Source organism: Vigna angularis, chromosome 11 (assembly GCF_016808095.1).
Source record: "Vigna angularis cultivar LongXiaoDou No.4 chromosome 11, ASM1680809v1, whole genome shotgun sequence".
NCBI lineage: Eukaryota > Viridiplantae > Streptophyta > Magnoliopsida > Fabales > Fabaceae > Vigna > Vigna angularis.
Genome location: NC_068980.1, coordinates 20,305,965 through 20,320,226, shown reverse-complemented (window position 1 = coordinate 20,320,226; position 14,262 = coordinate 20,305,965). Strand labels below are relative to the sequence as shown.

The following is a 14,262-nucleotide window of genomic DNA, read 5'->3' as shown; positions in this document are numbered from 1 at the left end:
CTTTAACATTTTTAAGGATGTGGAACCGACATAACATCTTATATGACTCAGGGAATACATTTGCAATGGCATTCATAAAAGTCAAGTTTCGGTCAGTGACAATGACTTTAGGACAATCCTTAGATGTTAAAAATAAACCTTTCAGCTTTTCCAAAGACCATGTGAAATTACTCTGCCTTTCAATAGACAAGAAAGCAAATGCGGTTGAGAAGGTTAACCCTATAGACATCAAACCCCAATCTCAAACAACGGAAGTCTATATCTATTTGTTTTATATGTGAAATCCATCAAAAATACAACATTAAATGAGTTTAACAATTTGACCGCATCAGGATGTGTCCAAAACAGGTCAGTAACAACCTCTGAATCATCAGCAAACCTACTCTAGTGAATGTACTTATCCCGATCCAACAACATCATAAGTTGTTGTAGTTCAATTCTGGACCCTCTTAATGATCGTTTATACGCTTGCCTTGCATTGTAGATTTATTTAATCATTGTGACATTTCGATCATTATTTTGTTTGAGTGTTAATAAAATATTTGCAGGTGTAACTTTACTCTTTGTCATATCAACCAGTAATGACTGCTCACTCGTATTTAACTTGCTAACATAAGGGTGACCAACTAAAGTTTCAGCCAACTCATGATTGTGATGTCCACACATCACCTTCAACACCCATCCGGCCCAATTTGAACATGGTTAACCCTTTAATCTAAATAGACACTCACATTTACGAGTGTCGTATACAGTAGTCACCGCATCGACTTTGTATTTCCGATATTTCCCCCCTCTTTCACATCCAAGTATGACGAACGTTTTTCTTCCCCGTACACCAGTAGCTATGTCAGATCTTACTATTACAACAATAAATCCTAAATCATAAGTCATCCCTCTTACCCATTGAATTAAGTGCTCCCATGAACAAAATATTTCATTTGTGGTAAATTTATTTGTTAAATCTTCCTCTACAACTTCGTTAATTAATGAAGAGAAATCGGATTTCAAACTACAACCAAATTGAGAATCCATATGAAGATATTCATCCATTTTAAATAATAATCACCTATAAAATTATAATGAACCTCATTAACATAATTAATAATTAATCAAACAAATATAAAAATATTAATATAATTAAATTATATATTTCATATAAATAAAGTAATAAGTAATTTTTTATATAATTATAAAATTATTAAACAATTAAAGAATACAAAAATCATATATAAAAAATATATATTTTACAAAAACATTAAATTTAAAAACTAATTATATATAACTTGCAAAATACAAAAATATAAATATAAACTAATATAAATATACATTATTAAAATACATCAAAAATATATTCAAAAATACTAAATCAAAACATTTAAATTAAATTATTAAAATATCTCTATAAAATTATAAACTAATAAAACAAAACCTAAAGTAAAAACGTAAACTTTAAACGGATGTTGACATCCACTGAAGGATGCTCACCTCCGTTTAAAGTTTACGTTTTTATTTTAGGGTTTATTTTAGGATTGATTACACATCTGGAGGAAGCACCACTGCACGCACCACCACACCACTAAGACCGAAATCACGCTTGATCAATTCTTTCCACCACCACCAACCTTTGCAACTTCTCACTAAGTATACTACCGAATGAAACTACACCGCATTCTCACAGCGAAACAAAGAGAGGAAGAAATCCAACATTAAAATGAAAGAAAAGCTTCTTGCTCGTGCATTCATGTAGGGGACTAATAATAGGTGATTAGTGGAATGGGTTGGAAGTAGAGGTGTCAATTTAATCCATGACCCCGGGGCTAGCCCTAACCCACTCTTGAAAAAGCCCCCTCTTAAGAAGCCCCTCAAATGGGGGCCAAAAAAAAGCCCCAACCCCCAAAGCCCCCTCTCAAGGGGGTTAGGGTCGGGGTTAAGGTGGGTTTAGCTCACTAAAATGTTTTTGGAAACTAAACTTCAACATTCTTAATAGTAATTATTAAAAGTACTAATTTTATATTCATGTAATTGATTTCTTATTTCAAAATATTAAATAAAACTAATTAATTATAGTATAATAGAATATTTAATACTCAAAATAACCATTTTTTTAAATAATTAAAAACAATTGCAAACCACACACTTAATTTTATACAACTAAATAGTATTACAAATTTATTTTACTGAAATATTATAAAAATGCTTTATTTTGTTGTCAATTTTAATAAAAGTATGTCTTATATTGCAGACACCAATTATTAGAAAATTATATATAATTAGTAATATCAAAATAACCACAAAGAGAGATAATAACATATTAATTTGATTTAATATTTGCACTGCTTTTACAATTCTCAAAAAGAATAACTGTTTTGTTTCCTCGACTTCTAAAATATCACTCAATCTGTTTTTAATTATTTAAAATTAAAATAATTCAAAAATTTATTATCTAAATTTTTTGGATCAAAAATAGTATTAATATTTTATGTGTAAATTAAACTTATGTTTTATTTTGTTTTTTTTCTCTTTGATAATATTTTCTCAAAATCACCATAAGATATATTATAAAAAGAAAGTTAATTTGTTAAAAATTTATAAAAAATGAAAATTTTAAATAGACCTAAAGTACTAAAGAATGACAAATGTTATAGTATTTCAATTCTTTAACTAACACATTAAATAATTTATTTTTAACTTTCAATTAGAACACATAACATAAATGTATGTTTATGTTTATGTTTATAACATTTAAAATGTAAACATTTTGAGTGAGTAGTACGACGAGATTGAATTCTATGGGCGAATACAACTTTAGTCTGCACAAGGTTTATGAGTGTTTTCTTTTTATTTATTATTTTTGTTATGAACATGATTTGTTGAGTATAAAATGAAAAAGAAAATCATTTATATTTAATTTCTTTTTTAATAACTTTCTAAGAAAATAAAGAAGCCTCATTTTTTTTAAATTAAGAGTTTCAATTAGAGAAAATCTTCTCTTAAATTTCAATTAAGATAATTTTAGATAAAAAGTTAATTTCTTACTTCTAACTTAAAAAAAAGTGAAATTAAATATTTAAATTTCAAATTTATAAAATGATCCTTTAATTATATACTTAAAGAATCTAACTCAATAAATATTGTCATTTTGCTTTTGCTTCTTGATTTTAGAACTCTCCTCTTATAAAAATTTTAATTTATTTTTTATAGTAACTATTTTTGTAACAAATTAGGAGTTAATTATATTTTTTCTTGTATTCAAAATGAACATTTTTTCTAAAAAAAAGGCCCATGGGCTAGCCCTGGTCCACAGGGCTTTTGAAGATATTTTGGCCCCGTGGGCTTTTTCTACGAGGAGCTTTTTGGCCCTGTGAATTTTTTTGGCCCCAACCCACGTGGGTTAGGGCCAAACCATGTAAGGAGGGCCAAATTGACAGGTCTAGTTGGGAGTGGGTAAAAATTCAAAAATATTAACCCTAAAAATAAAATTTTACTGAAGAACAAAACAATAAAGGGGAGGTGGAGGGAGCAAAGGGTAGTGGTGGAATACGAAAGGTAAATATGTATTTGACATTCTAACCCCTGAATCTAATGTGTATTCATAATTACTAGTACTAAACACATTAATAATTTATTATTGAAATTTTTGTAGCTATTTGTATGATATTGGAGTTGACTGAGTTAAAAAACTCTTTATCTTTTTTAATGTAATTACTTACAAATGTATTCGTAGGTAATATTATCTACGACTATTTTACTTACGAATTTTTATCTGTAGATAAATCGTAAATAATAATTAGTTCTTAATAACTGAGTAGAAGTAGGTGCTAAAATATGTTGATAAAAGTATATGACAAGTAAAAAATCTTTGAATTTAATTTAACGCACAAATCTTTCGGTGGATATTATTTCACTAATAATTCAATGAAGATAATATTTGTGTAGTGTGGATGTTGAATTTTGTAAAGAATGTGGTTTCTTCTTGTTCGTTATGACTATGTTTTTATAACGTTAACTTGCCTTGGGTTTTTGTTTGAGTGATTTTTTCTGGGATACATGAGAATGTGCACAATAGAGGGGTGTCAAAGGCTGTTTAATGTAAATTTTATTTTGAAAATTTTAGTTCATGAAGAATGTAAATATTTTAATATGAATAAATGTTTTTCTATATTTATGAGACAGTGAGTTGAATCACATGCTAGATGATATTAGCCTATTAAAGGTATGATGATTAGCATACAACTAGCTAGACGATAGACAAGTTGTTGTAATAATAGGAGAGCATAAGGGTGTTACATAATACCCTAAAAAATCAATTAAATTTTATATAATAGTTCTTGTATAGAAAATTAATTACAAATTTAATAGAAAACAAATAAAAGAACAAAGTTTCTTCTCCCCATCCTAAAGAGAAAACAAAGTCTAATAAGAAAAAAGTTAGCTGTGAAATATTAATTTAATTACTTCCTTTCTCTCCTTATAATATTAGTGAAATTGATGAAAAAAAAGAGAGTAAAAACTCATAAGAAATTAGTAGAGTAAATATAATAATATATAATTATATAATTTATTGATGAAGGTAATTGGAAGTGGTTTTAATTTATTAACCATGATTTTTTTTTTGAAAATATGCTATTGAAACTTATTAATAAACAATATATACTATTCAATTTTAAATAAAAGTTATACTTAGATAAATATATTTTGTTATTTTTTAATATTATTTAGGATTAAATATGTTTTCATTTTCTTGACAGATAAATTTTTATAGTGAATTTTAAAATAACTTCCATGTCATTTTTTAGAAATGATGTTCAAACATTAATTTTCATAAAACATAAAATTAACTAATTTATAATTTAGTTTAAAGTTTAAACATAATTTTTTATAATAATTTAAAAAAAAAACATATCCAACCATAGTTTTTATTACAAATACTTTTTATTACAAATAATAATTTAAAACATATTTTACAAAGATGTTAATTTAAAATTGCAATAAAATAAACAAAGAAGAATAATATGTAGAGAAAAAAAGAAATGAATGACTTGTGTGCTAAGTATATCTCTTGGGAAGCAAAGTAAGAAGAGAAGAAGAAGAGTTGGGGAGTGAGAAAGACAGCGAATGAAGGAATGGAAATGGAGTCTGGTCCTCCTCCCAACGATCTCTGTTCAATCTGCCATGCCAACTTTCACATTCCTTGCCAAGCCAATTGCTCTCACTGGTTTTGTGGTATCAAAACCCTCTCCTTCGCTTTCTCTTTCCACCCTTCAATCTTTCTCCCATCAATTCTCAACCTTTTCATTTTGCAGCAAATTGCATCATGCTCGTGTGGCAGCACGCATCAGGAACAAGTTGTTGCAAATGCCCTCTCTGTCGCCGACCCATCACTCTCTTAATCCCCACCGAACACTCTCTCAGCCAGCGTCATGACCCTGAAGTTGCTCAGATTCTCTCCAAAATTCATGCTTATAACCGTGTCTTCGGTGGCCAACCTTCCTCTTTTTTTCAGGTGCCCATCTTCTTTCTTCTAGCTTTCTTCCCTTTGATTGCACTTTTTTGTCGAATTGATTCCGAATGGTGATTGCAGAGAGTGCAAGATCTTCCTTTTCTGTTGCACAGGCTGCTTCGGGAGTTCCTAAACCCTCAAAGATCCCTTCCTCTTGTCATCCGTGCCCGTGTCTTTGTTGCTGTCAGTTTCCTCACTCTTTCAATTCCTTACTTGCTGTGTTCCTCAATCGATTATCCGTTATTTTCTTTTATGGTCTTCAATTTTGATAAAAGGGATAATTTAGGTTTTGGGTATCTTTGGTTCATATGGGTTGCGTTTGTCGGTAACTTGTTTCTTTAGAAGTTAACAATTCATGACAATAAAATACTAACAAGATTGATGTTATTGTACCCTTAAAAATTCAAGGGTTTGGGTATTGGGCTGATTGTTGAATACGAGTTTGAGCAGGGCAAGGGAGAGAACAAGGAAATTCCCAATAATAGGACTAAATTCTTAATAATAGACGCAGTGGAGTTTCACTTATATCAGAAAATATATGTTGAATGGCGCTTTTCATTGAAAGTAGGGAAGGTGATGGAAAATTCCCAAACAGATACATGTTAAGTTTTGTTTTCATATTGGTTTATCTTTATTTACAGATGATTGCAAGTGTTGTATACATCCTGAGCCCAATTGACCTCATTCCTGAAGGTATAGTTATTCTACCCTTTTTCTTTTTGGGTGGGAATTTGTATAATATTTCATACAGTAACTGTGTTTCTCTTTTTGAATGGTTGTTCCAGCTATATTAGGAATAGTTGGTCTCTTAGATGATGTCTTAATTGGGCTCATCTGCTTCCTACATGTTGCTGCCCTTTATAGATCAGTTCTTTACCTCCGTCATGCCGGTTCCTGAACATGTTCTACAAATTTTCAATTTCTGTCCTCATGTGGATTTAAACATCAAGTGTACTTTCTTTTGTATTTACATATACAGCTTCAATTGCAAATAGTGGAATCAGTAATGGAAATTACAATGGAAAAGTGCTCTTAATGTTTTGCCTTTTTTAACTCTTTAATATTTTGTTTTCTTTTGAGAATTTGGGTTGTTGCTTAACCTATCATGATATAGCACGAAATATTTGAGCTTAAATGAATTTAACAGTTGCTGTGTGAAACTGCTTCCCTAACCTTGACAACAATGATTTCAAAACTTCATTTTCAGAATTATACTTTACACTATAAGTGTGTATAGAGTATGATACGGAAATTAAGAAAGCAATTAATGATTGTGGGAGTGAAAAGAACCATGAGAGACCATAAAACAAGATTTGATACAAGCAGTGAAGTGGTTTCAAGAAACAGGGGAAATTCCTAGAAGCTGTTGGAGCATATTCATTGAACTACATTAATGTTAAACGCTCAAACATAACTTGATATTAGAGCTGTCAATTTGACCCATGATCCGAGGTTAGCTTTAACTCACTCTTGAAAAACCTCCTCTTAAGAAGTCCTTCAAATGGGACTAAAAATAGCCATAACCTCCAAAGTTCCCTCTTAAAGGGGTTAGGACCAAGGTTAAGGTGAGTTTAACTTCACTAAAAAAAATTTTGAAACTAAATTTCAACATTCTCATGATAACTATTAAAAGTACTAAATTTTATATTCATGTAATTGATTTCTTATTTCAAATTATTAAATAAAAGTAATTAATTATAGTTTAATAGAATAATTAAAAACAATTGCAAATCACACACTTAATTTTATATAACTAAATAGTATTACAAATTTATTTTACTAAAATATTATAAAAATGATTTATTTTGTTGTCAATTTTAATACAATTATGTCTTATATTGCAGACACCAATTATTATAAAATTATATATAATTAGTAATATCAAAATAACCCCAAAGAGAGATAATAACATATTAAATTGATTTAATATTTGTACTGCTTTTACAGTTCTTAAAAAGAATCAATGTTTTGTTTCCTCGATTTCTAAAATATCACTCAATCTGTTTCTAACTATTTAAAATTAAAAATAATTAAAAAATTTATTATCTAAAATTTTTGGATCATAAATAGTATTAATATTTTATGTGTAAATTAAACTTATGTTTTATTTTGTTTTTTCTCTCTGATAATCTTTTCTCAAAATCACCATAAGATATATTATAAAAAAAAAGTTAATTTCTTAAAAATTTATAAAAAAAAATGAAAATTTTAAATAGACCTAAAAGTATTAAATAATGACAAATGTTAGAGTATTTCAATTCTTTAACTAACACATTAAATAATTTATTTTTAACTTTCAATTAGAACACATAACATAAATGTATGTTTATGTTTATGTTTATGATATTTAAAATATAAACATTTTGAGTGAGTAGTACGATGAGATTGAATCCTATGGACGAATACAACTGCAGCCTCCATAAGGTTTATGAGTTTTCTCTTTTTACTTATTATTTTTGTTATGAGCATGATTTGTTGAGTATAAAATGAAAAAAAAAATCATTTATATTAATTTCTTTTTCAATAGTCTTTTTTTTAAAAAAAAGAAGCCTCATATTTTTTTAATTAAGAGCTTCAATTAGAGAAAATCTTTTCTTAAATTTCAATTAGGATAATTTTAGGTAGAAAGTTAATTTCTTACTTATAACCTAAAAAAAGCGAAATTAAATATTTAAATTTCAAATTTATGAAATGATCCTTTAATTATATACTTAGAGAATCTAACTCAATAAATATTGTCATTTTTCTTTTGCTTCTTGATTCTAGAACTCTCCTCCTATAAAAATTTCAATTTATTTTCTATAGTAACTATTTTTGTAACAAATTAAGAGTTAATTATATTTTTTCTTGTATTCAAAATGAACATTTTTTCTAAAAAAAAAAAATTCATGGGTTGACCCTAACCCACAGGACTTTTGAAGATATTTTGATCCTGTAGACTTTTTCTACGTGAGACTTTTTGGCCCTATGAATTTTTCTGGCCCGAACCCACGTGGGTTAGGACCAAACCATGTAAGAAGACCAAATTGACGGATATACTTGTTACTTGTAAACAAACATCACTTATTACTTCTAATTAATCTTACTACAACCCTTCAACGTATTATACCTCCATACACTTTTATTCACTACAAACTCGGTACATATTTTTCTATAATGCTTAATTAATATATATAAATATAAATACTTTGTTCATAAAAAGAAAACTCATACAATTAGGAGGTATCTAGAAATTTTGTGCATTAATTTAAATTGGAAAAAAGAGAGAATAATTTTCTATAATTATGATATAGGGTATCACATGTATCCGATACATTTTATACGTTAATTTTAAAAATAATAAAATACAATACAGGGTGTATATATATATATATATATATATATATATATATATATATATATATATATATAAAGTATATAATAATTTTTAAAGACATAATAAGTATAGGATTGTCATTGTCTCAATCCAAATTAAAATCATGTATATTAAATTAAAAAATTATAAGTTATTGTGTTTATATGATTCGAATTGAAGTTGCCATGTATCATAGTTATAAAATAATAATTTTATCAAGAAAATAAAATTGATGCTCAGTATATTTTATTGATAGTGTTTTTGTTTGTAGTATAACATATTTTTGGAATGAGTAGATTTTATAAATAGCATTATTATTATTATTATTAGTTATTTGGGAATTTGGAAAATAGTGATGGGCAAAATGGTAAAAGGAGTGAATGGTGTGGTTTTTATTTGTGTTGGAAAAGAAGGAGTGTGGGGAGCAGCGCAGGGAGAAGAAGGAAGAGCGAAGAGAAAAGTGACAGCATCTGCCACCGCGTCGTCCGAAGGTAATCTCATTCTTTTCGATTTCCCCTCCATCAGATCGATCATCAGTTACTCGTTTTTCAATTTCATTTGCCCCTTTCACGTCCTTCTTTTTCACTTTTCAGATCAAATTCAACCGTCCCATTTTCGGTTTCTTTAGCTACCCATTTTCTTCAATCTCTGTGTTTTTTACTGTACACTGCTATTCCGTGACAAATTCAAAATTTTATATTTCATGTTTGTGTTGTGAATCCTCTTTCTGATATCCCAAATCAGGGTATTGTCATGTTTTGATTTTGTTATCTGCGATGTTGCAGATGATTGATGATCAAGATCTGGGTTTCTTTGCCAATTTTCTTGGCGTCTTCATCTTTGTGCTGGTGATAGCATACCATTTTGTTATGGCTGACCCAAAGTTTGAAGGGAACTAGGAAAGCGTTTTAAGTTAATGATGTAATTTTCGTTTTGTAGACTGAGATGCTTTGCAAATGGATATTTGATGCAATCAAGAACTCTAGTTTGGGAATGCGAATGTTAGCTTACGACTAAAGGTTTCTTGCTATACTCATGTGCGATACCTTAAGCTTTATTTGTTTTAATGGAATTTTGATTGAAAAAGTAATGAAAATATTGAATTTACTTTGAGATTAGAAATTTTTTCTTTATGTTCCTTGGAGAATTATCTTTTCTGGAGTTGGTGGATGCTATATGAAGTATTGAATTTTCTTCTTTGGATGCTTCAAAAATCCTGTGTTGGAGTTGGATACACTTTTTAAATTGGATGAATTTGTGCATACTGGATTACATGATATTGGTTAATTCGTAGTCATGTTGCTACATTTTCTGAGTGATCAGCTTCATCTCTACAAAACACTTTTAAGTTTTGTTTGTTTGACTTGAGGATTCTCCCATACAGGTAGCTCTTTCATTTTCAGCTTATCTTTCAATCTGCTTTATTTCCTTTGTCTCCTCCCTCTATCAAATAAAAGAAAACGATCTGTGTTAAAGTGTCATGCCAACTTTCACAATTTAGATGTGATGGGAGCTCCATGTATTAATGGATGAAAAGTTCGATGTTGAATTAAAGTAGACGTGTTTTTGTTTGAAAGTAAATGTGCAATATCATAAAGAGTGGCAAAACCTGTAAATTCTGTTTGGAGTTGAAGACAAGACACCTTAGCTGAAACTTTTTTCTTCTGCTAAAATTTAAATGGATAGTAAGCTTGACTCCCAAATATGATTATTATACGACACGTAATAATACAAGCCTCTTCTATTCATTGAATAATCTGTACCCTATATTGTGGATTCAAGGATTATGTGTGTATTATCTGCATCTAACTCAAGGATGAGTCGTCTAGCCATCGGAAGTAAATGTATAGCACAACGTTGACCAAGTGTTCCAATCATGCCTATGAACTTCTTGCATGTTGTTACTTCTGCACACCTTTTGTCTGCAACTTCTTCTGAAATGTTTAGAAAGTATTTTGACAAAATACATCTCATAATGAGAATTCTGGATGACATCCCTAATGAATAATCCGAGGAAACGATGCGCGATATATGTATTTAATTCTGGCATAACGTTCCCACAAATAGTTTATATATATATCCTGAAAAATCGGTTCCAAAAAAGAAAAATTTAAAACCTTTTTCGGAATAGTTTATTCAGAATTTTTAAAACCATATGAAAACCTTGATTCGGAACACAATAAGGAATAGGTAGTCAACTTTGAACGGCATAACTGCTAGTCTTCTATCGAATTCCGGATGTTATTGCATTGATAACTGTTATATGATACTTGCAACTTGCGAATATAAAAAACTTTCCGACTTTACATTTATTTGGGACATAGATATAGTAGCAATTGTGACTGAGAAATGTTACAGGTGGCAATGTAGTGACAAAATCACTTTTCTTCACTTTTTCTTTTTCTTTTTCCTCAAACTTTTAAAAACCACTTTCATTCTTCATGATTCATCTTGGATTGAGCTGTCTCAATTGCAAATAATGCTCATCTTGCAAGTGATTAACAAGTAATTACACTCCATTTCAAAAATAGCTTAAGTTTGAAACGGATAATCAAAACAAGAAATGAAAGAAAGAAGTAAAAAAAAAGTTTATGGTAAAGGTGCACTTGTTCAAAACAGTCCAATTCAAAGTTATCAACCTTATAATTACTATTTGAAACACAATTTTGTTCTCCCGCTGGTATCTAGAAGGCTTATTCAAATATTTCTGGAAATCTGATATGAAACGTACACACCAAAATACCGGATGCGATGCAGTCTTTCTTTCACATTGTAGGGTGCTCCAAAAAGGATATGGGATGCAGAAAGGGAGGAGCCTTTGTTACTATTGCCCAAGGAAATATGAGAAGCCTCGACATCTTAATCGAACCGAACCCAAGAAAATCCATCTAAAGAATATCAATACAATTTCATGCTTTCCAAGATACAAGATTAGAAAAATGTCAAATTCAAAAGATTAGAATGCACTTTCATCAGTTCCTGGAAAATACATGTGCATCATTTACGTAGTGCCTATACATTTGAAAAAACATTCGAAGGAACAACTTGACGAATCACTACAAGAATTCCTCTAATACCTGAATAATCTAGATACGTATTTACAGAGAATACAAAGGAACACAATTAATCCAAACCCAAAATGCCCAAACCCAACAACCGGTAGTCTCAATCCATATGATGGCCTAACATCTTTCAAAAATCTTATACAGTTTCTCCAGCGAAGTTACCTGTAAAAATACAAAAATTCATAGATGAAGAAATTATTGATGGAACTAGTAAAATACTTTCTCCAGGATAATGTTGAATATCTACAGTCCTTAGATTCTCGGATTTGTATATATGTCAAGGTATTAACTAACAACTACCACTGGATTAAAGAAATTGAAAATTCATATTCAAATCTTATTCTTAATCGGATACATGATTAATTACTTAGCTCTATTATTGGAGGCCTTGGAAAATACACATCAATATCAGACGGAGTACTCACTCAACATTCACTTATTCTTTATATGTTTTACAAAATAACTCTTGGTAACTTGAGGATCGGAGAGTTCTCTGCAAATGAACTTCTCGAGAGAGAACCAAAACATGGAATTCTTCCCAGATCATCCAAAGAGCTCAGAAAAGGAAGTTTTCCTCTTCCACATCTTGGAAGAACAGCCCTCCTCCCCATTCCACCAAAGCTATATTAAAAAATTATGTTACCTTCTGAAATTTAAGGGATTTGGTATTATTATGAAGAAAAGCTTTCTTTCTCTCTCCATTTATGCCTTGGTGTGTCCTAACTAATTCAACTACAACCCACAACACAACTGAGAAAACCCGTAAATTTCTAGCAACTATCAGCTATAGATCCGTAATTCTTAGTTACTAGCTACTGCCACGGACGGGCTAGGATAATTATTTGACGAGAAAAATTAAGATTCAATGCTCAAATATAGCCAACATTTCGTCCCCTCCTCACCTTTTTTTATGATGTCCTCTGTAACCAGAGAGAGGGAGGGAGAGATATAATAAGACTTTTTATCAGTAACTGAGAAACTCTAGTCTTTATGTACTCTTAATCAGGCAACCCAGCATATACAAATAAACAAATAAAACAGTAAGAATTGTTATTCATAGTAGACAGAGAATATGAAGGATGAGATGTTCATGGAGAGAAAGGTAAGCTTCCTGGGCTGATTAAAGCATTACCTGTACAAAGGTTCCATCAGTAGCCATAGAAACAGGTGGTTTGAAAAAGAGTCTCATGGAAGGAAAAAGCACATGTTGTATTGACCATTCGCGCTGGGCCCAAGTAGTCTCAGCTTCAGAAAGTAGTTCATGTTCAACTTTATTGTCAATCACGTCACTCCCTGAAGAACATTAACTCAGTCAAGTTTATTATAAAACACCACCACCAATGATTTATTTTCTCAATAACGATTTCCTGTTTTTTCCTTCCCAATCAAGAACCAGCTCCACCCCTTCATCTTTCTAGTAGAAACAATAACATGGTAAAAAATGGAATCAAGTAGAATTTTTGGTAGAAATGATCCGAATGAGCTTTCAGTAGATTTAAGTTGAACATGAAATAGCATGCTGCACTTAAAAGAAAAGTATAGGCAATAACTAGAAGCATAAAGCATAGCTGGATCTAATCCAGAATAATCAGCCTATAGTATCATCGTACGCGCTCCTTAAATTCTAGCCCAGCAGTCAGAGAGGAATGATACAGTCTATTGTTGAAAAAGGGATTGGACAATTTTCAGCTCAGCAGGTGAGAGATTTCTACAAATACAAAGGTTTAATCCCGTGCAAAACTAGTCAGGTGGGCAGCCTCAGTAATCAGTACCCATGTGTTAAAACTAAGAAATGGTTTACATTGCATTGATGTATTTAATATATATATATATATATATATATATATATATATATATATATATATATATATATATATATATATATATATATAGATAGATAGATAGATAGATATTAAACAGATTAAACTCACGGTATTATTTATACTAATTACAAAAGCAAACATTATAAGATAAATGATAACTACGCTAAAAGATAAAGATGAGAGAGAGATTCTAGTCGTAAAGGATAATTTAAGATATGATAAAATATTATGTAGTCTAACACCCTGAGCAAGGCTTAGTTCCGCATCCAAAAGGGTGTGGGGCTACCTCATAAAATAGTGAAATCTTTAGCAATAACATATTACCTAGTCTTACTCCCAAGACCCCCAGATATACTCTCCTTTTTTGTGGACATTTCCCTTGTCCAATCATTGAAGTCCTCGCCAATACGAAAACCACAAAATAATCATTTGAAACTGCTAATGGACCGGGATTGGAATTGCTTCTATTATAAACAATCAAGGTTCCCAACTAACATTGTGTGCCTAACCCATTATGTT

General features: G+C 30.1%; 3 protein-coding genes across 6 annotated transcripts in view; 2 read left to right on the top strand and 1 right to left on the bottom strand.

Moving 5' to 3' along the window:
* The first annotated feature begins 5,017 nt into the window (after nucleotides 1–5,017).
* LOC108333341 (uncharacterized) lies at nucleotides 5,018–6,553 on the top strand. The gene is made up of 5 exons (XM_017568754.2): nucleotides 5,018–5,223; nucleotides 5,304–5,503; nucleotides 5,582–5,683; nucleotides 6,142–6,193; nucleotides 6,286–6,553. Exons 1-5 carry the CDS (start codon nucleotides 5,124–5,126, stop codon nucleotides 6,396–6,398), a joined length of 567 nt encoding a protein of 188 aa, XP_017424243.1. The 5' UTR covers nucleotides 5,018–5,123; the 3' UTR covers nucleotides 6,399–6,553.
* A 3,087-nt stretch (nucleotides 6,554–9,640) lies between these two features.
* LOC108333534 (dolichyl-diphosphooligosaccharide--protein glycosyltransferase subunit 4A) lies at nucleotides 9,641–9,968 on the top strand. The gene has a single exon (XM_017569000.2). The coding sequence runs from the start codon at nucleotides 9,641–9,643 to the stop codon at nucleotides 9,752–9,754; it is 114 nt and encodes a 37-aa protein (XP_017424489.1). The 3' UTR covers nucleotides 9,755–9,968.
* Nucleotides 9,969–11,926: 1,958 nt separating this feature from the next.
* Nucleotides 11,927–14,262, bottom strand: part of LOC108333915 (DNA mismatch repair protein MLH1) — a 28,283-nt gene continuing 25,947 nt past the window's right edge. For all 4 annotated transcript variants that reach the window (XM_052871299.1, XM_052871300.1, XM_017569421.2 and 1 more), the window contains 2 exons: nucleotides 13,053–13,213; nucleotides 11,927–12,082 (listed from right to left, as the gene is read on the bottom strand). In XM_052871299.1, the coding sequence (XP_052727259.1) occupies nucleotides 12,038–12,082; nucleotides 13,053–13,213 (206 nt within the window). In that variant the 3' untranslated portion in view covers nucleotides 11,927–12,037. The remainder of the gene's footprint in view (nucleotides 12,083–13,052; nucleotides 13,214–14,262) is intronic.

What these genes read in the sequence shown, in the direction of transcription:
- LOC108333341 (XM_017568754.2), top strand. Translation starts at nt 5,124, where the DNA reads ATGGAAATGGAGTCTGGTCCTCCTCCCAACGATCTCTGTTCAATCTGC. An exon ending in AACCTTCCTCTTTTTTTCAG is followed by an intron (nt 5,504 to 5,581) that starts GTGCCCATCTTC and finishes TGGTGATTGCAG; the next exon opens with AGAGTGCAAGATCTTCCTTT. An exon ending in AATTGACCTCATTCCTGAAG is followed by an intron (nt 6,194 to 6,285) that starts GTATAGTTATTC and finishes TGGTTGTTCCAG; the next exon opens with CTATATTAGGAATAGTTGGT.
- LOC108333534 (XM_017569000.2), top strand. Translation starts at nt 9,641, where the DNA reads ATGATTGATGATCAAGATCTGGGTTTCTTTGCCAATTTTCTTGGCGTC.